This window comes from Oryctolagus cuniculus, chromosome X (assembly GCF_964237555.1).
Source record: "Oryctolagus cuniculus chromosome X, mOryCun1.1, whole genome shotgun sequence".
NCBI lineage: Eukaryota > Metazoa > Chordata > Mammalia > Lagomorpha > Leporidae > Oryctolagus > Oryctolagus cuniculus.
This window is the reverse complement of record NC_091453.1, coordinates 132,028,400-132,051,470: the sequence shown is the minus strand read 5'-3', so window position 1 is coordinate 132,051,470 and position 23,071 is coordinate 132,028,400. Positions and strand designations below refer to the sequence as shown.

General features: G+C 62.2%; 2 protein-coding genes across 8 annotated transcripts; one reads left to right on the top strand and one right to left on the bottom strand.

Moving 5' to 3' along the window:
- Nucleotides 1–949: 949 nt before the first annotated feature.
- Nucleotides 950–9,029, bottom strand: SLC6A8 (solute carrier family 6 member 8). Of its 2 annotated transcripts, NM_001082397.1 has the most exon segments (15): nt 2,220–2,449; nt 2,704–2,874; nt 2,956–3,056; nt 3,152–3,248; nt 3,251–3,254; nt 3,354–3,359; nt 3,361–3,491; nt 3,595–3,707; nt 3,851–3,975; nt 4,059–4,162; nt 4,256–4,390; nt 5,132–5,264; nt 5,619–5,868; nt 6,383–6,514; nt 8,108–8,530. In NM_001082397.1, coding segments are annotated over 15 exon segments (1,905 nt in total). In that variant the 5' UTR covers nt 8,370–8,530; the 3' UTR covers nt 2,220–2,308.
- Nucleotides 7,982–22,552, top strand: PNCK (pregnancy up-regulated nonubiquitous CaM kinase). 6 transcript variants are annotated; one of them, XM_070066836.1, is made up of 12 exons: nt 7,982–8,025; nt 15,029–15,098; nt 15,291–15,422; nt 15,649–15,723; nt 15,811–15,949; nt 16,055–16,178; nt 16,278–16,353; nt 16,429–16,541; nt 16,622–16,700; nt 16,790–16,877; nt 16,982–17,126; nt 17,262–17,509. In XM_070066836.1, the coding sequence occupies exons 2-11, from the start codon at nt 15,031–15,033 to the stop codon at nt 17,117–17,119; spliced, it is 1,032 nt and encodes a 343-aa protein (XP_069922937.1). In that variant the 5' UTR covers nt 7,982–8,025; nt 15,029–15,030; the 3' UTR covers nt 17,120–17,126; nt 17,262–17,509. The 6 variants fall into 6 exon arrangements, with proteins under 6 accessions (XP_069922937.1, XP_051693450.1, XP_051693449.1 ...); XM_051837490.2 differs by lacking the exons at nt 7,982–8,025; nt 17,262–17,509 and adding exons at nt 14,393–14,475; nt 22,316–22,552; XM_051837489.2 differs by lacking the exons at nt 7,982–8,025; nt 17,262–17,509 and adding exons at nt 14,393–14,475; nt 21,595–21,829.
- The last annotated feature ends 519 nt before the right edge of the window (nt 22,553–23,071 follow it).

Sequence of the window (23,071 nt, the reverse complement as noted above, 5' to 3'; positions counted from 1 at the left end):
TTTGCTTCCATTCCTGTTTTCTTAATCTCACTCCAGTCGGTCATTCAGGGTCTCCACAACCTCGTGGCCAGACTCAGGGAGCTGCGCTGTGGCGACGGCATCTTCCTCCGCTGGCAGAGCCCGCCACCCCTCCTCTCAGACCCGTGAGGATCGCGGGACGCCAGGAGGTGCTGTTGGGTTCCCTCCCACCTGTCCCGGCTGCCCCTGCTTCCCTCTGCCCACGGAGCATCCCACGGGCCCAGGGCTTTCTGTGTCAGAAAGTTCCAAAGTTTCTGTGTAAGAAGTTCCAAAGTTCTGTCTCCAGTCGAGACTTCCTGGAACTCCAGACTCATGTATCCACCTGCCAACTACACCGTCGCTCAGATGACCCCTTCCTGCCTCGCAGTTGCCCGTGCACCTCCCTGTTCATCACAGGACGGGGCAGCTCTGTCCTTCCTGGGGCTCAGGCCCTTGCTCTGCCACTCCTCTGTCTTGCATCCTGGCAGCCACAACCCCTGCTGGCTGCACCTTCCAAACCGATCCCTAATCTCTAGGCCACCACCCTGGGCCGTCACATCGCTTTGGCACTGGCTTATTGCTGTTGCTGCTTCTCCAGGGACTGCCTGGCCCTGGCCTGTCCCTTCCCTTCCTTCAGCTCTTGGAAGGTGAGCTGTTTAGGGAGACTTTCTTGGGATAGCCTTTTGAAAGTTTCAGCACCCCCAACTTCATCCCCACCCTTCCCGCTCCCTCGGCTCCTCTCTGACTAATGCCCTCTGCTCCCCAGGTATGTCCGCTCCAGGGGAACTTCTGTCTGCTTCCTTCCCTGCTCTCGCCCAAGCTCCTTGAAGCATACCGGGCACACGGGCCCTCAGACAACAGACTGCAGCCGCGGGGGCTGGGGAAAGGTCCCCCCAAACCTCCCGCACCCCAGCCCCCTCCCAGGGAGGCAGAGGTAGAAGCAGGGGGCAGCTTTGGAAAGTGACGTTTTTATTGCTAGGTTTGCAGTGGCTTTTCAGCACAGTAAGAACGCCCCCACTGGCCCACCGCCCTCAGCAGCCCCACCCTCCAGCTGGGGTCTCCATCCATCCCTGCATGTGTGGGGGGGAGCCTTTCTGGGGGCTGCTCAGCTTCTTGGGGCGGGACAGGACACAGGCGAGGGTTTAAGCTGCTCCGCGGGAAGACTTGCGACGTGGAAAGTGCCTCGGCCTTAAGCTTGTCGGTGGGAGCCCTGCCCGGGACCCCTCCCCTGGGTGGTGCCCATCTAGGGTCCTGTGGACAGTCGCACCCAGCCCAGGGAGCAGGGTGGGGCAGACCTGAGCGAGCCAGATGAGCAGTCCAGGTCCCTGCAACAGAACGCTGCAGCCCCCGGCCCCAGGGGCTTGGGACCACCCTGGAGGCCCCCACCAAGCACTTTTCCACCCCTCTCTGGGGTTGGGGACCACACACGCACATGCACACAGACTCATACGCTCGACAGGTTGAAGCTTTTGTTTTGCCTATGAAAATTAGGTCTATAAATTCACACTCCTTGGCTAGGGGCAGGCGGTGAGGAGCTGAAAGGGACAGGGGGTGGTAAGGAAAGGGACAGTTTGGGCTCTTTTCTTCTTGTTAGAAATATACAAGCAGAAATCTCACTCTTTTCTCAAGTTTGTATAAAATGTGCAAAATACAAGCCTCCTTCGCTGAGGCACCGTTTACATCTGGTATTCACCATTGCTAGGAGCCAGAGCTCTCTACTCTGCATACACCTGCACCCGTGCACTCAGACCCAAGCGCACGCAATTGCTATTGGTGGCAAGTGGCGCAGGAACCCGAAGGTTCTGTTGCTGGCTGGCTCTCTAAGCTTCTAGAATAGGGGCGGGAAGAGGGGTCTAGTGCAGCTGAAATATTCGCCTTGGTTCCGCTGCCTCTCCTTTGCCTCACTCCCTCCCGTCCCCAAGCTACCACTGCTGCTTCGGGGGTGAGGGGCCACCCAGAGGTGTTCTAGGGCACAGCCTGGAGAGGCGGAGGAGGGTGGCACGGCAGGGGAGGAGGAGGTGGGCCCTGTGGAAGTGGGGGAAGGAGCAGGCAGTGGGGCTGAGAGCAATGCATGGGCCCCAGGGGGGAGAGGCATCTATTTTTGGTGGGTTGTGATATTTTTGGCGTTTTATTAAAAATGGAAAAAGTTACTTTAGCACTCATGGTGCTTCCTCCCCTCCCCCGCCCCAGGCAGACCCCAAAACTATGAGGGAAAGGCAAGCCCCTTGGAGGGGTGGGGTGGGGTGGGGGCTAAAGCAGGGGCTGCTATGGCTACCAGAGGGTGAGCTGGTGATGTGAGCTGGAGTGCCTGTCACATGACACTCTCCACCACGACGACCTTGCTGCTCTCGGACACTGGGGTCAGGGTGGTCAGGCCCCTGACGTCTGCATCCTGAGCTCTGTACTCCAAGTGGTGGAGGCCCCAGACAGGCTGAGTCAGGTGCTGCCAGCGCTGCAAGAGGAGGCGTCCCTTCAGGGGCACTTCTCATCCCCATGGCAACTGCCCCTGCCGCTCCCCGGCGCCCACCAGGCCGCCCCCCACCCCGCCTCGCCAGGTTCCACTCTGGGTGCGTGTAGGTAGGCAGCACAGTAGAGGGGAGGTGGGCCTCGGCCCTGCCGCCTGCTCTAGGCAGCTTGCGTTCCGCCCACTCCCGGTGTGGACTGGCCGGACGCACCCGGCCTGTGGAAGGGGATGAGGGGCCTCACCTCAGCCATGGTTCCCTTGGCCCTGAGGAGGCAGCCCAGGAGGTGGAGCGGCACACACAGCATGGAGGAGAGTGCGAAGGCCCAGCCCATGGCCTCGCCCCACCACGGGTACACGTAGGTTTTGTTGTAGACCAGCGGCTTGTAGTACACGATGTTGAAGATGAAGATGCCCTGCAGGCAGGAGCCTGGCAGTCAGCTGGGGCCCTCCGCGTGCCGCCTCGCCCAGCCCACACTGTCCCGGCCCGGCCTTACCATGCAGACCAGCGGGGTGAAGAAGGACCAGCACCATTTCATCCAGGGGCAAGGTCGGTATCCGATCATACACGCAATGTCGTCCATGAAGCGGTCGGCTCCTGCAGTGAGGCAGGAGGGCGGCAGCTGGAGGCCTCCCTGTCCCTGTCCCTGTCCCTGTCCCCACCCCACCGTCCAGCCCACTGTCCACACCTACCGTACACCCAGGCCACCGCTACACACTCCCAAAAGGCCTGCCAGAGCAAGGTGGTGCCGCTGGCCGAGTAGTAGTCAAACAGCTGGAAGACATACATCCCGCCCTGCCGGGGTGGGGGTGGGGGCCAGTCAGGGAAGGCGGCAGGTGCTGCCAGAGGCAGCCACAGGGCCCTCCCCCTCCCTGCTGCGACCCCCCCACTCACATCTGTCACCATGGAGAGGTCAATGACAAAGCACAGGGCACAGCAGAGGGCCACAGAGATCTCCCTTTGGAAACGGAAGTAGTAGGAGGCCGGGAGGAGGTCGAGGAGGCCGGTGATGAAGCCTTCCACACCTACAAACTGTAGCCACGGCAGCTCAGGCGCAGCCCCGCTCCACTGTCGCCCGTCTCCTGGCCACCCGCCCCGTCCTGCTCCCCCTCCCTGGCCCGGGCCCACTGCAAACCTGGCTGTCCAGGCCGAGCAGCAGCAGCATGAAGAAGAACAGGGCTGCCCAGAGTGGAGCCACAGGCATCAGCGTGACAGCCCGAGGATAGGCGATGAAGGCCAGGCCGGGTCCTGTAGGGGGAGGTGCAGGCTGGAGACCCCAGCGGGCCTCTGGGGATGGAGGGAAGGACCGGAGCCATCTGACAAGTTGCCCCACGCACGCGTGCATGCGTGTGTGTGTTTTCTTGGGGCGTGTTGGGGCTGGGGGGCTTTACCTGATTCTGCCACCTTGGAGATGTGCACGCCCTGCTCTGTGGCCATGAAGCCCAGGATGGAGAAGACCACGAAGCCAGCAAAGAAGCTGGTCCCACTGTTGATGAGCGCGAGGATGATGGCGTCCCTGGGGGTGGAGGGACAGAGGAGTGCCCTGGGTAGGCTGCCTGCCAGGCGTGGGCAGGGAGGGGGTGGGGCTGTGGGGCCTACTTGTAGCAGTTGTTGTTGAAGCGGTTGTAGCTGCCCAGGGCCGTGAGGGCCCCCAGGCCGATGGCGTAGGAGAAGAAGATCTGGGTGCCGGCATCGATCCACACCTGGAAGCGTGGACCAGGAGAAAGCAGGCGTGAGGGTCCTGGCAGACGGCTCCGTCTCCCAGCCCCGCTGCGGCATGGGCTGCTCTGCCTCACCTGAGGGGACCTCAGCTTTGACCAGTCAGGCTTGAGATAGTAGATGATGCCGTCCAAGGCTCCAGGCAGCAGCACCCCGCGCACCAGCAGCACAACCAGGACCACGTAGGGGAATGTAGCAGTGAAGTACACGATCTAGGGGGCCAGGCTGCTCAGAGGGGCTCGCAGCCCCCACCTCCCCCCAGAGGCCCCCAGCACCGGAGAGCGCTTGCCAGGCAGGCCCCCACTGTACCCCTCGGAGCCATGGCTGGAGCCCCGGCAGCCCTCTGGCAAGCACAGGTCAGCTGCAGAGGGAGGGGAGAGGCAGGGCCGGCCCTGGCACGTGCAAGGTTTTGCAGGGCAGCATGGCCACAGGGAGAGGCAAGCCCACGGGAGCTCTCTTCTGAGGGCAGCATCCACGCAGCCTCTGGAGTGTGTCAGGGAGTGCAAGAGATTGAGGTCGGGTGACAAGCACATTGACCCTCACACAGCCCCGTGGCGCCTAGGCAGGGAGTGGGACATTAGCCGGGGCACGTGCCATGCCTCCTGTGCCCTGACCTCCAGGCCGCCATCTGTAGAGAGCAGGGCTCTTGGTCAGTACTTGGAGAGTGTGACTGGGCCACACAGAGAGAGGCGAAGAGAGAGATGGCAAAGGCCTCCGCCTCCTCACCCACTGTCCAGGCTGGGCTACTGAGACCATCAAGACAGACTCAGTGAGTGAGGGATGGAGAGAAACTGAGGAGGGGGGGGAGAAAGTGGCCTGGATTTCAGTTCCTCTCCCCTGCTCGGCCCTAGCCCCAGCTCAGGTCCCCTCCTGCTACAGCAGTGTCCCTGGCTTGCAGAGACACACACCTCCGGGCCAGACCCGCCCCCTCCCCTGCCTGAGCCCAGCGGTACCTTTCCCGTCGATTTCACCCCTTTCCAGACACAGAAGTAGACCAGCACCCAGCAGGCCAGCAGACACAGGGTTACCTCCCAATTGAGGGCCCCCGGCACCTCCAGCCCCCCTGAGAGCCGCAACACTTTGTTCCTAGGAGAGGGAGAGCACAGGTGGGCTGACTGGGGTCTGCCCCGAGGGGTCACGGCTCTATTCCCCTGCAGCCCAGGCCCCAGGACACACTCCTGAAACACTCCCCCAAACCCCCCGCCCACATGCAGCCTTAGCTCCCTCCCCAAGCAGGCGTGACAGAATGACAGTGGGAAATATTGCTGAAGGTGCAAGGTCCACCCTAGCCCCCGGCCCTGGTGTGGGCGCTCCCTGAGGACAGGCAGCGGCTTCCCAGTGACTGTTCCTCATCCCTGGCCTCATGCCCCCAGGGCTGGGCCATGGCAGGGAATGGAGGGACAGGAAGGGGCCAGCTTGGCCCAGAGGCGCCTGACTCACTCCCAGAACTCGATGACTGGGGACCGGCGTTCAGCAAGCTGGTCACATGTGAGGTTGGCCAGGCTGCCATTGGCACAGTCTTCATGGCGGAAGATCTCCACACAGTCGGGAGTGTTCCAGGTGTGGCCACACGTGGCCCAGGGCAGCGTGGTCGTGAAGGACTTTACCAGGTAATAGAAGCCCCAGGCCAGCACCATGATGTAGTACGTGTTGCAGTAGAAGACGATCACCATGGAGGCGTAGCCCAGGCCTGGGGACGAGTGGGTTCTTTTCCAGCCACCTCCCTGACACCCCTATCGTCTCCTCCATTTGGGGTGGCAGTGCTCCCTGTGGGCCCTTCCAACTTGCTCCCCGCACCAGCATCCCCCACTGCATCCATCCTACCATTTCCCCTGGACTCAACCCTGGGTGGGTGTCCCAATGCCATCGTGTCCCCATCCGCTCCTCAAGTCCTGAGGGTCCCCTCCCCTCCCACACCTGGCACCACAGCAGCTGGGGGAGCTTTCTAGTAACCTGTGGTGGTATGGGGGACAGCCAGTGGTGGCACCTGTGTGCCCCAGGTGGGGACAGTATAGGGAGTCAGGAATGTTGCGTGGGTCCTGTTCCCAGCCTGGCTATGCCCTCGAGGTCACGGCCGATGTTTCCCAAGGTCAGTGTGGCCTGCATGTCTCCCCCCAGACCGGGGCTCAGGGCAGGCAGACTGGGAGCCAGCTGCAGCGAGCTCCCTGCATGTGGGAAAGGAGGGTCCCTGAAGGGCTGCTCACCTTTGAACAGGGGGCAGATGTTCCAGACGTTGATGCTGCCAGCCTTCATGAACTGGCCTAGGGAAATCTCCAAGAAGAAAATGGGGATTCCTCCCACCAGGGCGATCAGGACGTACGGGATCAGGAACACACCTGGGGGAGGACACGTGGGGCAGCTTCACCTCCCGCAGTGCCCCCTGAAGACCGCTTGGGCAGGTGGCCCCTTCACCAGGACAGGACCGGAAGCATCTCCTGTCCCCAGCCAGGCTGCCCAGGCTCCGGAAGCCCTGAGCCCCAGCACTGGGTGAATCAGTGCAGGGGGTGGCTGCTGACTCAGAGGACCAAGGTGAAGAGTCTTGGGGGGTGGGTTCTGGGCCTCTGGACAGGAGGGGCCATGGTAGCCCCCAGGCCATTAGAGCCATGTTCCCTGGGCGGTGTGTGGGGAGGGTCCTAGGCCCTCTGGGCTCCCACCACCATCACCTGGGATGACCCCAAGAGCCCTGAGGACGCATGCACTGACGCGCACGTCTGTGCGCCAGCGAGGAATGGCCAGGGCTGCGCATGGTGTGTGTGCCCGCGCACCGAGGCTGAGTGATCTAGGGTGCGGGCCTGGTCTAAAGGCAGCGAGTCTGACTTGTGAGGGTACAAGGAAGAGGGGGGCAGCTGGCAGTCCTCTGCACGGCGGGGGGGGGGGGGTGTCACTGCAAGGACACGGGGAGACAGGTGGGAGGAAGGGACCAAGCCAGGCATAGCAAGCTCTAGTGGACCAGGCTAGAGACAGGCTTTGGCCAACAGGCCGGAGCCGGGGTAGGGGGGTGGGGGAAGGGAGGGGAGAACCAGGCACCAGCAGCTCCTGTCTACTGCGCTCGCCGCCTGCACTCTTGCCCCTGGCCCAGCTCTCTCCATTGCTTGCCCAGCTTCTGGGCCCAGCATCCTTCTTGTGCGTGACCTTGGGCCAAGGCTTTCCAGTGGCTCCTCAGTTTCCCACCCATCGCCTGGTCACTTGGGCTTCCCAGCAGCAGTGCCGCTTTGCAGTCACAGGACACACGCGTGCCCATCACTGTTGCTAAGCTGGGCTTTGGCGGGCATGGGGCGTGCACGCAGTGTGTCCAGTGGCGGCGCCAGGCGGGCCAGGCTGCAGGCTTCCCAAGCCTGGCGCAGGCACCCAGTGTTCCAGGCCCAGGCCAGAAGGGAGGGGAGGGAAAGTAGGGAAGGGAGGGGAGAGGAGAGGAGGGAGAGGGAGGGGAGGGGAGGGCAGGGCGTGGGGGAGGGACAGTGGCCCATTGTGTGTGTATGTGTGTGCGTGCGCCTATGTACCACTTGTGTGCTGTGCCTGGTGCGGGGGTGCCAGCCAGGGCTCCTCACCTCTTGGAGCCCCCTCCCCAGAAGGTCGCTCTGGCCTTCTTTTCCCATCTCGGTGGCTACTCACTCCAGGCTTGGGCCAGGAGTCTCGGGGCAGCCCCTCGGTTCTGCAGGAGGTTCATCTTCGCCCCGCCCCCCCCCCCACTGCCAGGCACATGACTGGTGAGGGGGGTGGAGGCCGCCGGACTGGGCCACCAAGTGGCCCAGGCCGGCGAGGGGCGGGCCCCGGGCCTCAGTCCCCACGCACCCTGCGGGACCTCCCCAGCTTTTGGACTTCGCCCCTCTGCTCTGGTGGGCCAGAGGTAGGCAGGCAGGCAGGCAGGCAGGCAGGGGGAGGGAACCCCTGGCGAAGATCGGGGCCGCGACAGGGGCGGGGGCGCTCACCTCCGCCGTTCTTGTAGCACAGGTAGGGGAAGCGCCACACGTTGCCCAAGCCCACGGCGAAGCCCACGCACGACATGATGAAGTCCATCTGGCGCGTCCAGGTCTCGCGCGGCGGCACGGCCAGGCAGCCGCCGGGCGCCCCCAGGCCTGCGGGGCCATCGCCCTTGGCCGGGGCCCCGTCGGGCCCGGGCGCGATGAGGGGGCCCTTCTTCTCGTCGCCGGACACGCTGTAGATGCCGTTCTCGGCGCTCTTCTTCGCCATGGCCCCGGCGGGCCGCACGGCTGGGCCGGGGGTCGCGGCGCCTCGCGGGGGCGGGCGGGCAGGGGGCGCCGGAGGCACCCGGGGGTGGGGGGGAGGGCCCCGAAGGCGCGGGCCCGCCCGGGGGCCTCGGGGGCGGCCGGGCCGGGGGGGACGGGGTGGCGAGCGGGCGGGCGGGCGGACGGGGTGCGGGACGGCGGGGGCTGCGCAATCAGAAGCAGTCCACGAAGCACTTGAAAGTGAGCCTGAAGAATCTCATGTGTGTCGGGGGCCCGGGGGCGCGCGGGCGGCGGCGGGGCCCGGCCGAACGGCGGCGGCTCCCGAGGCTTCTGCCCGCGGCTCGGGCGGTGGCGGCGGCGGCGGCGGCGGCGGCTCGCCCGGCCCGAGGCTCAGCCTAGCGGAGCGCGGGCGGCATCAGGCGCCCACTGTCTGCAAGTGGCTACCGGAGCAGGGTCCTGCAGCCCGCGCCCCCAGCCTCGGCCCGAGCCCTCGGCGGCTCCCCTGTTCGCCCGCGGCTTCGGCGGCGGCGGCGGCGGCGGCGGCGGCGACGGCGGCCCGGGCGCGCCTCGCCCCCTCCTTCCCCGCGGCGGCGGCTCCAGCCGCTCTCGGGGCCGCGGCGGGCTCAGCGACTCGCCACCGCACTCCGACTGTCCCTCTCTTCCCCGGCCGCATCGGCCGCTGCTTAAGAACCGACTCCGGGGTGATGTCACTGTCGCCCCACCCCCACGACCGGGCTGCTCCCCCTCCCCCTCTCCCATCCCTCCCTCCCGCCCTCCCCGTCACTCCGCCCACCTCCTCCCGCCCTCCTCCCGAGGAGGAGACGCCGCTCCAGCGGGGAGCAGGATGGCTGCTACCTGGGGCGCCGGCCAGCACTTCCTCCCCAAGGGGCCAGGACCTCGCCCCGGCTTCACCTGGCCTCGCTGACTCCAGATCTGCCTTCCCTCGACCTGCCCTTCCCAGCTTAAAGAAAGCGTCTTCCCTGGCCTCCTTCCAGCCATCCTGTGCCCTCCCTCTTCTCTTCTCCCCTCTCCCTCCAGGCTGGAGCCACCCAGATCTGTCCAGCCTGTCCCATCTCCAGGCTGGGCGGGTGCTGGGTACCAAAGGCAGCAGGCTTCCCGGCCTCCTTGCAGGGCTGGGTCTGTTTCTAGTGAGGGGAGCAAAGGTTGCCGCGTATCTACCTCCAGCTGTGCTGTGGGGCTTTGCACAGGCGCAACCCTCCCGCCCCCCTGGCACTCCGCCCTTCCCAAGAGGTACAGCCTTGAAACGCAGGAGGTCACGGTCAAGGGGATCCTGCCTTGCTGAGGAGGGAGGCTAGACAGGTACAGAAAGGGAGCCTCTTTAGCTCCCTTGGCTTAGTAAGGGGTCCAGCAGGGGCGGCTGACTTGCTGGAATAGGGTAAGGCTGCCCCCTGGTGCCTGGCAGGTGCACAGACCCTCCTCGGAAGGTCTGCAAGCCAGCTCCCCTCTCCTGGCGCTCCTCTCCCCGGGGACGGCCCTCCAGGCGTCCCTCGTCAGAGCAAGGTGGCTGGAAGGGGTCATGGTCATGGTCCTGGCTGGAGGGGGGCGGGTAAAGCGTGCCCCCCTTGGTCCCACACTCCCTGATCTAATTACACACACGGCACTCCCCAGATGGTTCATCCCGTTAAGCTAAGCCCGCAGCCATCCGGCCAGCTTTAGGAAGAAAAGCAGTTCCGGCGCGAGCCAGATTGAACCTGCTAGGTGAGGGAGGGGCAGCATCTCCACCCAAGCTTCCAGGAGGAGCCCCTAGGGGTGTGTGTTTCATGGGAAGAGAGACAGGGGTGTCACCTGTGTTCACAGGGGGTGGGGCTGGGGGGGGACCCTGGAAGCAGCTGGGCTGCACTGTTTGTGAAAGCCCCCTAACTTGGATCTTCCTGGCCCAGCCTGGGGCTGAAGGGGGTCTGGGAGCAGAGGCTCTAGACCTGGAGAAGCTGGGACCACCCAGGGAGAGAGGACAGAATCACTGCCCCCCACCCCCACCCCACTATGGCGGTTCAGAAGAGAGACCAGAGGCTCAGGTGAAGTAAGCGCTGGACCTCCTCCCGGCAGCAGTGTGGGGGTGGGTGATGTCTGTAAAGGGAGGGCAGTAACTGACAATGACCCGAGTGCGTGCAGACGGCGCCCGGAGGATCCACGGGAAGTGGGGACGTGACTGGGTGCAGCTGCCACAAGAATTGAAGATCCTGCTTTGGGGAGCGGGGTGGGAGGGAGATAAGGCTGTGGCGTGAGGAGCACGTGGGAGACAATGACACCTTGGGGAAGCGAGCAGGCTGGGAGCCAAGGGCGGGGCCCTCCTCCACCCCGTGCTGGCTACTGGGTGGGGAGGCGGGTTTCAAGGCCGGAGGCAGGAACTGGAGGGAGCTAGCTGCCAGTCGGGGCTGCTGGGGCCTCTGTGCCATCAGAGGCGGCTGAGGAGGAGGAGGAAGTGACTGCGGCCCCACAGAAGGGCAGGGCGAGGTGGCTGCCTGCCGAGAGGGGGACCGCCGCCTGCGTCGTGGGTTGCCGGCAGGCCCTTGGAGCCCGCCAGCTGGAGGCACCCAGGTCTAGGAGGCCCCCAGCGCTCCCTTACGTGACAGTCACACCCTCGGTGCATGCCCTGAGCTTTGCTCCCACGAACCCCGGGCAGGGTCTTGTCTGGGGGAGGACCCTGGTGTCCAGGGCAGCTTCTGTGCGCTGTGACCTACTGGCCTGCTGGGAGTGTCTGCGCCGATAGGGACGGTTACTATGTCTCCCAGCGCTTCGCCACCGGGAAGGCAGGCGGCCCCGCCGAGCTCCGGCCGCACTGCGGGGGGCCCGTACCCAAGGGGTTGTCCAGCTGGTGCAGGAGCGGGTGTGGGCCCCCTGCCGTCTGGACGCAGCCCGGAACTGCCTTTTGGACCCCAGTGCCAGCTGGTAGGGGCGAGGAGAGGGAGCGCCGAGCCGGTGCACCTGTTTACGGGAAGAAGGAGGGGGAAGCATGGGGATGCAGGCTGGGGCTTGGACTGTGTGCACCCCCAGGCCGGGGAGGGGGCCCCCAGCTGGAGCCAGGCAGCTGGAGATAGGCCTTGCAATTAGAATGAGCTGGGGACAAAGGGGCTGCAGGTCAGGGGTTATCTAGGCTGGGGAGATGGGAGTGTCACCAGGGCGGGGCCGGGAGGGGCGGGGGACACATTCCAGGATTCCTAGGGCCTGCTCTCCTTGACCTTGGGTCCCACAGAGCCTCTGAAAGGACTGCTTTTGCACATTTTCTGCAAACTGATACTCCACGTGCAGAAGCCTAGCGAGGCCGTGGCAAGGGTGGCCTCCAGCTCTGCTGTCAGTGGTGTCGTGGCTGCCCTGGCCTGCGGCGGCCTCTCCCGTTCGTTCTCCGCATGGATGCCCTGACAGCTGGGAGGCCTGCTCGCTTGCTTCGGCCTGCTGCCTCCCTCGTGATCGCGCTGGCCTCCTGGGTTGTGGAGAGGACAAGCCTGGAGGGACAGCGCCGTCGTCATCACGCCCTGTCAGCAGTCCACGCGCGCCACATGACTTATCACTGTTGCCGCTGACCTTGGCCACCTGGCCCAGACAGGCTTTGGCGAGTTTCTCTGCTGCAAAGTGGCGCTCTCCTTCCCGGTGGCAGGAAGTTTGCTCCGTGCAGCCCGCAGTTCACGGTGCGGCCGTGTACCCCCCCTCCCGGACGACAATGATTTAACACTTGCAGTTACAACCCAACACTGCTCTAGCTTGCTTGGATTTTCCGCCTTTGGCCGTTGGTGCTGTGGTGTGTCTGGGGGGAGAACACCTGCTCCCTGCCTGCCCCCGTTCTGCAGTCAGCAGGGGAGTTTGTAGGAGAATGGCCTTAGGACTGACGCTGTGCTTGGGGCTCCCAGAACGCTGTGGCTTCTGCATCCCTCAGCTGGCAGTGTGGGGATTCGTACGCAGGAACCCGTGGCCGCACATGTGTGTGTACGCGCAGGCATATACATACATGCTAGCGTCATTACGTACCTTCAGCTCGACCTGAGCCCATACCGCTGCAGCCTTCTCTCCTTCACTCCCACTCCCTAGATGGCCGCAACAGCCAGGGCTAGGCCAGGCTGATGGAACAGACAGAAGCCTCAGCCATTCTCCTCCTCACACAGATAACCACTGGAATGTATCCTTTGCCCTTGAATCTCAATTGGGTCCCACACCCTATCGCCTTCATACCCCACCCCCAAGGCCACCTGAAAGACCAGTTGCTTGGAACACTTGACAGACCAGTTCCAGGAATTCCCCTCCACCTGCTGCCCCCTACCCCACCCCCAGCCCCGGCCCTCCTAAAATCTAAAAAGGCCCAGCCCCTGGGGGTCGGGGCCTTCCGCCACGTGTTCCATCAATGTGCTTGCTGGCAGCTGGTCACGCACCTCTACGAATTTATTTTCTCTGAAAAAATTTGGTCTGGTTATACATTTGTACACTGCTCCCTCTATTCGGCGCCTCTTTTCCTAACATTGGTGGTGCCCCGTGGTTGGAGGCACCAATCTGCAACTCTTCCTAACACAGGCTGAAGCCGGGAGCTTCATTCGGATCTCTCACGTGGGTGCAGAGGCCCAAGGACATGGGCCATCTTCCGCTGCTTTCCCAGGCCATGAACAGGGAGCTGGGTCAGCACACGAACCAGCGCCCATATGGGATGCAGGCATCACAGGCAGTGGCTTTACGTGCTATGCCACAGCACCAGCCCGTGCGACTCCTAATCCACACCTTATCAACTGGAGGACGGCGCCTTCCTGTGCTCAGTCTCCGATACCTCTTGTTTCCAAGGCGCCTTCCATCAGCCGTCTCCCCGCCTCCCTGCTCCACCCAGTGAAATGGTTTCGTGCATTTGGAATACAAGTGGGTTCCCTCTGTGCCCAGTCACGTCGCTGTGCGAGTCCACTCGCTTGCATGCTTCACAGCTCGGACGGGACAGCGTGCTACAGGACAGCGCCTCTCGGTGCACATCTTTCTTGTTGCCACTTCTTGCTGACTATGGAGGGAACGGCTGCAAATCATTGGGATGGCGGCACTGCAGGTGGTGGCTTTACCTGCTACGCCACAGCGCCTCCCACCGAAAGGATTTTGAAAAGTACATCCACTGTCTGGTGGATCATAAGTACTGGTTAAAAGCACAAACAGTGGCATCTTTTTTGACTCACACCACCACCCTTCTCTGAAACACAGATGTACGTGTAAGGGAGAGAGTGTTTCTTTGTCCACGTGACCGTGGACCGGAGCCCTGTTCAGGCTGGCTGGGAGCAGCGTGGTGTGGTCGACCACCTCTGCTCCTGAGGCACAAATGAGCAGCTGGGATGGGGGCACAAACTCTGAGGGCTGGGGACCCTAGAGCCTTAACTGAGAATGGTGACAAGACTCGGGGTGACATGGAGTGCTGTGGGGCTGGCGCTGTGACATAGCGGGTAAAGCGGGCCACCTGCAGTGTCGGCATCCCATATGGGCGCCAGTTCAAGTCCCGGCTGCTCCACTTCTGATCCAGCTCTCTGCTATGGCCTGGGAAAGCAGTGGAAGATGGCCCAAGTCCTTGGGCCCTGCACCCACGTGGGAGACCTGGAAGAAGCTCCTGGTTCCTGGCTTTGGATCGGCGCAGCTCTGGCCGTTGTGGCCAATTGGGGAGTGAACCAGCGGATGAAATGTCTCTCTGTGTCTCTCCTCTCTGTGTGTTAACTCTGACTTTCAAATAAATAAATCGATCTTGAAAAAAAAAAAAAAAAAGGAAGTGCTCTGGTGGCCCGGAGAACATTAAAACAGACGGAGAGGCAGAGACCGTGCCAACATGTGTGTGAAGACTTGCCGACGGCAGACGCTGGCGGTGCAAAGGGTCCTGGGCTGGCGCAGCCGGGCCTCGAAGGGAGCTGAAGCTTCCGGGGACCGGGCTTCAACGACCGAGGGAGGGAGGCTGACAGCAGAGCCGGCGGATTGCCTTACAAGGCGCCCTGCAGCGCCACGGCAGTGCTGAGCCTCTGCTCCTGAGCGCTCGGCCGCCCGCGGCCGGCGGGGGCGCGCGCGGAGGGGGCGGGGCCGGCAGGGCGCGGGCTGGGGGCTCGGCGGCGCGGCGGCCACTGCGCGAGGCGACGCTGCGGCATCGACTCCAGGTCCGCACCTGCCGCCCCGGGCGCGGGCGCGCGCGCATGGGGAGGGGCAGGGTGCACGGGGTCCAGCCCGCAGCCGCCGCAGCCCCCGGGCACACCTGTCAGGCCCGGAGCGCCCCTCTCCCACACGCGCGCGGCCCACGTAGCTCCGGACACCAGCTGCCCAGGCTGCCGAGTTCTCCTACTCTGAGCCGCTGAAGGCCTGGGTGGCCGCGTGGGTGGCCGTGGTCGTGGCAGGTGCCTGTGTGCGCGGTGTATCTCCGGCGGGTTGGTGGCCTGGATGACGCTTGCCTGTGGAGGCTGTGGACGAGGGTGGGGGTGCATGTAGCCTTCTCGGATGTGTGGGGGCAGCGGAGGAGGGGGTGTCGGGGCGCTAGTCGCCGTCGTCGGAGGGCCCGAGTGGGGGGGGGGCGCTGGAGGGCAGCTATGTCCCTGGGGCGGTGGGGGAGGGGTTAGATGCACCTGGGCCGGGGAGGGCTGAAGGGGGCTGTGGGGTGCTGGGGGCGGGCGGGTGCGGGCCCTGACCCAGGGCCGCCTCCAGCTCTCCCCGTTGCAGACATGCTACTGCTCAAGAAGCAGACGGCGGACATCAGCAGTGTCTACGAGCTCCGGGAGAAGCTCGGCTCGTGAGTGTGCCTACACGCGTGTGAGTGTGAGGTGCCAGTGGTGTGCGTGTGCCCGAGTGCTGGGGTGGGTGGCCTGGGGCACAGAGGCGAGCCCTTTCCACTCCCCACCTGCCGCTCTCCCAGCCCCCTCCCCCCGTCTGCACTTGCACCTCCTCCCCTGCTCCCTGTGCCCACCATCTGGCTGTGCCGCAGGGGTGCCTTTTCCGAGGTGGTGCTGGCCCAGGAGCGGGGCTCTGCACACCTCGTGGCCCTCAAGTGCATCCCCAAGAATGCCCTCCGGGGCAAGGAAGCCCTGGTGGAGAATGAGATCGCCGTGCTCCGCAGGTGCGTGCCTGGGCCGCGACGGCAGGGTCCCCATGGGGATGGCAGGAGCGCTTGGCTTGGCGGCTGCTGCTTCCGTGCTAGTCCAGGCCCAGTCAGCAGCCTCCCAGGGGCGGGCGCTCTCTGGGCCAGCGTCTATTGAAGGGCCTGGGACTGTACTTGCGGCGGGGAACGCGGAGCCGAGGCCCCGGGGGGACTGGCCACAAGGAGCCCTTCCTTGCTTTGGCAGGGTCAACCACCCCAACATCGTGGCCCTGGAGGACGTCCACGAGAGCCCCTCCCACCTCTACCTGGCCATGGAGCTGTGAGGAGGGCTGCTGGGGGCTGCGGGGGCTGGAGCAGAAGCCTGGGCCCAGAGCCCTGCGCCAGCTGAAGCCCCGACTGCCTCCAGGGTGACAGGGGGTGAGCTGTTTGACCGCATCATGGAGCGCGGCTCCTACACGGAGAAGGACGCCAGCCACCTGGTGGCTCAGGTCCTCGGCGCCGTCTCCTACCTGCACAGCCTGGGCATCGTGCACCGCGACCTCAAGGTGCCTGGCTTGCTGCCCACACCCCGCCCTGCCACCTGCGCCCCTGGCCGCACGTCTGTCTCCCTGGCACTGATTGACCGGTCCCCTGGGACCCGCGTGTTGCAGCCTGAAAACCTGCTCTATGCCACACCCTTTGAGGATTCCAAGATCATGGTCTCCGACTTTGGGCTCTCCAAAATCCAGGCTGGCAACATGCTGGGCACCGCCTGCGGGACCCCAGGCTATGTGGGTGAGTGGAGGAGGGGCGGGGCTGGGGGCGGACCAGGCTGAGTGGCGGCGACAGAGAAGCACGCATGCGCACGAGCGTGTGTCCGTCTCTGGCCCCCAGCCCCGGAGCTCTTGGAGCAGAAACCCTACGGGAAGGCAGTAGACGTGTGGGCCCTGGGTGTCATCTCCTACATCCTGTGAGTGGCCTGCCAGCCTGCCTCTGCTGGGTTGGGGAGGGTTGGCCAGTGGGGTGACGGCCGTGTGGCTGCCAGGCTGTGTGGCTACCCCCCCTTCTACGACGAGAGCGATCCTGAGCTCTTCAGCCAGATCCTGCGGGCCAGCTACGAGTTTGACTCGCCCTTTTGGGATGACATCTCTGAATCCGGTGAGCTGGAGGCTGGTCGCACGCTGTGGGGCCAGGGGGCCGTGCTCTGGGGCAGGCTGACCCCGCTCCCCCTGCCGCAGCTAAAGACTTCATCCGGCACCTTCTGGAGCGTGACCCCCAGAAGCGGTTCACCTGCCAACAGGCCTTGCAGCATCTTTGGTGAGCGCCACTCCCGCCCAGCTGGCCCAGGGCCGCTGGGACCACAGCCCCAGGCACTGCATCCCCTGCTGACACTCGCCCTCCCCCAGGATCTCTGGGGACGCAGCTTCCGACAGGGACATCCTGGGCTCTGTGAGTGAGCAGATCCAGAAGAATTTTGCGCGAACCCACTGGAAGGTCAGTGTGAGGAGAGGCCGGGGCAGGGCGCTGCCTAGTGGCCGCTGCGGTCCCTGCAGTCTTGGGGCCGGGGTCAGCCGGAGCCTGACGCCTCTCTTCCGCAGCGGGCCTTCAACGCCACCTCGTTCCTGCGCCACATCCGGAAGCTGGGCCAGAGCCCGGAGGGCGAGCAGGCCTCCCAGCAGACTCCGGCTTGCCACAGCCACCCCGGTCTCCTGACTGGCCAGCCCCCCAAGTGGTGATGGCCAGGTGTGCGGGGGTGGGCCCTGCACCCCTGGGAGCCTCTGGGAAAGTCAAGGCTTGAGCAAGGGGCGGGACACAGGGCAGGCTGGGTGCGCTCCTGACCGCCCGCTGTCCCCTGCCTCTCTCCCGTTTCCTCCCCAGGTTCCCTTCCCTTGGGTCCTTTCTGTCCCTGTCCCCGACCCCCGGGGCCGGCTTCTGCGAAAGAGGTTGAGACTCGGGGGGGGGGGTTCTTCGGAGAGGGAGGCAGGTGGGCTCCGGGGGCTGCCGTTCCCGCACGCACCGCACGCACGGCTATTCTGTGCTTCGCTAACTGTGGGTGGTCCTGCTTGTTTCCTGGTCCTCTGGCCCCCTCCAATGTTCCCCCAAGCCAATAAAGACAGACAGAATAACGGGCCAATGGTGAGCTGGGGGTGGGGCGAGCATGGAGGAGAGGCGGTCACCTGGCACCCCGCCTTGCCCACTGCACCTCCCGTTCCTACCCCTGGGAGCGCGGAGTAGGAGGCAGCCCGGCCCCTGGCTCTGCCATCCTAGGGGTGTGAGTGCACGTGAGCCTGCGAGAAAATGCGGCAGAGGGGGCGGCCTCCAGGGCTGCTGGCTCGGGTGGGAAGGGCAAGCCTAGCCGGGGTTGCTGCTCCACACCTTCCTTTACTCCATGGCCACACAGAGCATTTAGAGGGGCACTTGTCATGGAGAAAAGCCAGGCGCCCCACTGCCAGAGTGGCCCTGACCCCCGGGCCCATCGGGGGAGCACACCTTAGCTTTCACCTGATCTGCCTCTCCCCGTGCCCTGCAAGAGCTGCGCTGGCTCTGCTTCCCACCGTCTCGGCCATTCACATGCGATCCCCATGGCACCTGCTTGTTCTGGTTTTGCTTGTTCAATATTACTGGACCTCTTCCTCAGCGCCAGGAACTGGGACTGCTCTGGGTTTATTCAGGGTGCGCCCTCTAGTGGAGGAGTGGTTTTACCCAGATACTAAGACTCGGTAGTGTGGGAAAGGACCATGCTGGCTGCTCTGAGAGACCTGAGCAGGAGCGCCAGAGCCAGCCTTCTAGAAAGAATCAGCACTCACAGACTACCACTCTCCCAGCCTAAACCGTGGGCGGATCAGTTCAGCAGAGTCGGGGTCTTCGTCAGGGTCCCTGCTCAGGGGGCCCCGACGCAGAGTGCAATTCGTCATTTCGCCGACAGGGGGAGCCATAGTCACATTTTTCGATGTGCTTGCGCGGCGGCTGGTTGCTTCAGCACGCCGGGCAACCTTCCAAATCCGTGCCTCCCCTCCATTGCCCCCAAATATGTGCCCTGCAGAAGAGTGCACTCCGGCAAGAGGGGGCACCCCGGGGTCTGATGGCGGCTGTACCCTTTCTTCGGCAGTCCCGGGCCCTCCCATGGGACTGGGACAGGCTGTGGGCAGAAAGCTCTGGATCCCCACCGATCGGGCTGCACAAGAGACACGTGGCACGGAGGGAGCTGGTGGCTGGAGGGAAGGGGCCCGACCCAGTGGGGAGCCGCTAAAAGGGTTGTGGCCAGAGAGCGACTGTAGCATCTCTGGTTAGGTAAGCCTCAGGTGCTGTGGGCTGGCAGCAGAGTCCAGCCCCTCTGAGTGGCCCGTGCTGGGGACCAGAGCAGACTCGAGAGGGGCGTGCTTCACAGTGGACATGTCTAGCAGGCTTGTTCTTCCTAGTGCACAGGGTGTTGCCAGTGCTTGCTTCCGGCCTCGGGGCTGTGTTCTTTCCACTGTCCCCACGGTGAATGCAAACTGCTGGGCTGAGTGTGCCCTGGGTTTGAGTTTGGGCCTCGTGGGTGAGTTGTGTGGCCTTTGATGCCTTTGTGGCTTCATTTCATGTCCTGTTCCGTAGGTAGGCGGCAGGCTTTCCACGGGGAGGGGGGGTGAGGGGCAGCCTGCAAGTGCTCAGAAACCGAGCCAGCCTGCGCCAGGGCCGCTCTGCTGGGACTGGGGCTTGGGTACAGGGGCTCAGTGGGGTGCTGCCGGGGGATGGAGAAGAGAAGCACGAGGAGAGGGGGCCACGGCGGTCTGCACGCCACACGGTGCAAGCCACATCCTCCACCCGACCGCGGCTTCATCCACACAGCCTTTGGTTGGCCGAGGGCAGCTCGGAGAGACCAGCTTGGACGCTTGGACGTGAGCTGTCTCCCAATGGCACGGAAGCGCTTCTGTGCAGGACACGATCTGATTTTCGCTGTATCTGTCGCCTCTTTTTTTTTTTTTTCTTTTAAGATTTCTCTATTTATTTGAAAGTCAGAGTTACACAGAGAGAGGAGAGGCAGAGAGAGAGAGAGAGAGAGAGAGAGAGGTCTTCCATCCGCTGGTTCACTGCCCAATTGGCCACATGGCTGGAGCTACGCCGATCCAAAGCCAGGAGCCAGGAGCTTCCTCCAGGTCTCCCACGTGGGTGCAGGGGTCCAAGGACTTGGGCCATCTTCTACTGCTTTCCCAGGCCACAGCAGAGAGCTGGATTGGAAGTGGAGCAGCTGGGACTCAAACCGACGCCCATATGGGATGCCGGAGCTTCAGGCCAGAGCGTTAACCAGCTGCGCCACAGCGCCGACCCCTTGTCACCTCTTGATAAATATACAAACCACCTGCCTGTGGGGCCTTATGCGATGCCCTCTGAAGAGTCCCAACTGTGTTTGGCCAAGGAACTACACATTTCTCCTTGTAGTTCTTTTTTTTTTTTTTTTTTTTAATTTATTTATTTGAAAGAGTTACAGAGAGGCATAGGCAGAGAGAGGAGAGGAGAGGCAGAGAGAGAGAGAGGTCTTCCATCTGATGGTTCACTCCCCAATTGGGTGCACTGGCCGGAGCTGCACCGATCCGAAGCCAGGAGCCAGCAGCTTCCTCCGGGTCTCCCACGTGGATGCAGGGCCCCAACCACTTGGACCATCTTCTGCTTTCCCAGGCCACAGCAGAGAGCTGGGTCAGAAGTGGAGCAGCAGGGACTCGAACCAGCACCCATATGGGATGCTGGCACTGCAGGTGGCAGCTTTACCTGGTACGCCACAGTGCCGGCCTCCTGATATTTTTTTTAAATATTCATTTTATTTATTTGAAAGGCAGAGTTACAGGGAGAGATGAGAGAGAGAGAGAGATCTTCCATCTCCTAGTTCACTCTCCAAGTGGTGGCAATGCCCAGGGCAGGGCCAGGCCAAAGCCAGGACCCAGGAGCTTCATGCAGGCCTCCCGCATGGGTGCAGGGGCCCAGGGACTGGGGTCATCTTCCACTGCTTTCCCAAGTGCACTAGTCGGGAACTGGATCAGAAGTGCAGCAGGCCGGCGCCGCGGCTCACTAGGCTAATCCTCCGCCTGGCGGCGCTGGCACACCGGGTTCTAGTCCCGGTTGGGGCGCCGGATTCTGTCCCGGTTGCCCCTCTTCCAGGCCAGCTCTCTGCTGTGGCCAGGGAGTGCAGTGGAGGATGGCCCGGGTGCTTGGGCCCTGCACCCCATGGGAGACCGGGAGGGGCGCCTGGCTCCTGGCTCCTGCCATCGGATCGGATCGGCGCAGTGCGCCAGGCGCGGCGGCCATTGGAGGGTGAACCAGCGGCAGAGGAGGACCTTTCTCTCTGTCTCTCTCTCTCACTGTCCACTCTGCCTGTCAAAAAAAAAAAAAAAAAAGTGCAGCAGCTGGGACACCAACCAGCACCGTACAGGATGCTGGCGTTGCAGGCATTGGCTTAACCTGGTGCGCCACAGTGCCGGCCCCATGCTTTGTCTGATAATAACAGCAACTATAATCCCCTTTTGATTTTTATTTATTTATTTGAAAGTCATATAGACAGGCAGAGACAGAGAGAGCTTCTGTCTGCTAGTGCACCGTCCCCAGGCCCCAATATCCTGGGCTGGGCCGGGGTACAGCCAGGACCCTGGAACTCAATCCAAGTCCCCCACGTTGGTGGCAGGAACCCAATTACTTGAGTTATCACCACAGCCTCCCAGGGTGTGCATCCGCAGAAAACTGGATTCCGGAGTGCAGTGTGGACTTCATTCAACCCAGGCACTTCAGTGTGGGATGTGGGTGTCCCGAGTGGACTCAGCTGCTGTGCCAAACACTCGCTCCTAAAATTTGGAAGTTTTTCCCTCTGTGAATGTCCAGGAGCTGAGAACCCAATCCAGGTCTTCCACCCGGGGAACAGAGCCCGAGTTTCTGAGCCGTCTCCTGCTGCCTCCCAGGGTGTGCATATGGAATATGGAATATTCCGTGTTTGGGTGCCCGGGTTCTAACAGCAGCTCAGGCTCCTGATCCCGGCTTCCTGCTAAAGTGCACTCTGAGAGGCAGCAGGGATGCCACTGCTGGGTCCATGCCACTCATGTTGGGGGCCGGGGTTGAATTTCCAGTTCCTGGCTTTGGTTCTGCCTTCTGTCTCTTGTCCTGCCTAGGGCCATTCTCTCTCTGTTTAGCTGTCTCCCCAAGAAATAAATAATAAAAATTTTAAAATTCCACTTGTATATTTAATCAGATGACCAGCTCCCTGCTATGGCCTGGGAAGGCAGCGGAAGATGACCCAGCAACTTGGGCCCCTGCCCCCACGTGGGAGACCTGGAGGAAGCTCCTGGCTCCTGGTTCAGCCCTGGCCATTCTGGCCATCTGAGGAGTGAACCAGTAGATGGACGATATCTCTCCACCAGCCCCCATCCTCCCCATAACTCTAACTTTCAAATAAATAAATAAATAGATCTTTAAAAGACAATGGGAAGTGCTATTACACCTCTGTTTTACGAAAGCGTTGCTGAGGGATTAGTGTTGTTTCTTGGGTTATCTAGGCTTGGATTTTCTTGGTGGGAAGACTTCTAATAACTAATTAAATTGATTTGCTTGTTACAAATTTATCTAGATTTTCTATTTTTATATTACATTTTTATTGATTAAGATTGGTTTTGGTCACGTGTGTTTCTAGAAACTTGTCCATTTCCTCTGAATTGCCCAATTGTTGGCGTCAAGTTTCTTTGTACTGTGTGTTATTCAGTAGTGTGTTGTTTAATTTCAGGATTTTTTGGATTTCCTAACTTTTTGGATTGCTAGCTTAATTCTGTTGTGATCAGAGAATGTATTTTGGATCATTTAAGTCCTGTTAAATGTTTTATGACGGGGCTGGCGCTGTGGCATAGTAAGCTAAGCCTCCACCTGCAGCACCAGCATCCCACGTGGGGGCTGGTTCGAGTCCCGGCTGCTCCACTTAGGATCCAACTCTCTGCTGTGGCTGGGAAAGCTGTAGAAGATGGCCCAAGTGCATGGGCCCCTGCACCCACGTGGGAGACCCAGAGGAAGCTCCTGGCTCCTGGCTTCGGATCAGTGCAGCTCCAGCCATTGAGCCCATCTGGGGAGTGAACCAGCGGATGGAAGATCTTTCTCTCTGTTTCTCTCTGTAATTCTACCTCTTAAATAAATAAATAAAATCTTTAAACATGTTTTATGAACTAGGCTATGGTCTATCCTGGAGAATGTTCTATATGCATTTGAAAATAATGTGTATTCTGCCTTTGTGGAGTGGTGTGCTCTACCGGTATCAAATTCATTCACGATGTTCAGATTTTCTATATCCTTGCTGATGTTCTGTCTAGATCTACCAGTTATGGAAAGTGGGGATGGGCCAGCGCTGTGGCATAGCGGGTAAAGCTGCCGCCTGCAGTGTCGACACCCATATGGGCACTGGTTCTAGTCCCGGCTTCTCCACTTCTGATCCAGCTCCCTGCTGTGGCCTGGGAAAGCAGTGGGAGATGGCTCAAGTGCTTGGAGCCCTGTCCTGAATGGGAGATCAGGAAGAAGCTCCCGGCTCCTGGCTCTGGGTGGGCACAGCTCTGGCTGTTGTGGCCATCTGGGGAGTGAACCAGCAGATGCAAGACCTCTCTCTCTGGCTCTACCTCTTTCTGTAACTCTGTCTTTCAAATAAATAAAGAAAAAACTTAAAAAATGAAAGAAAGTAGGGCATCAAAATC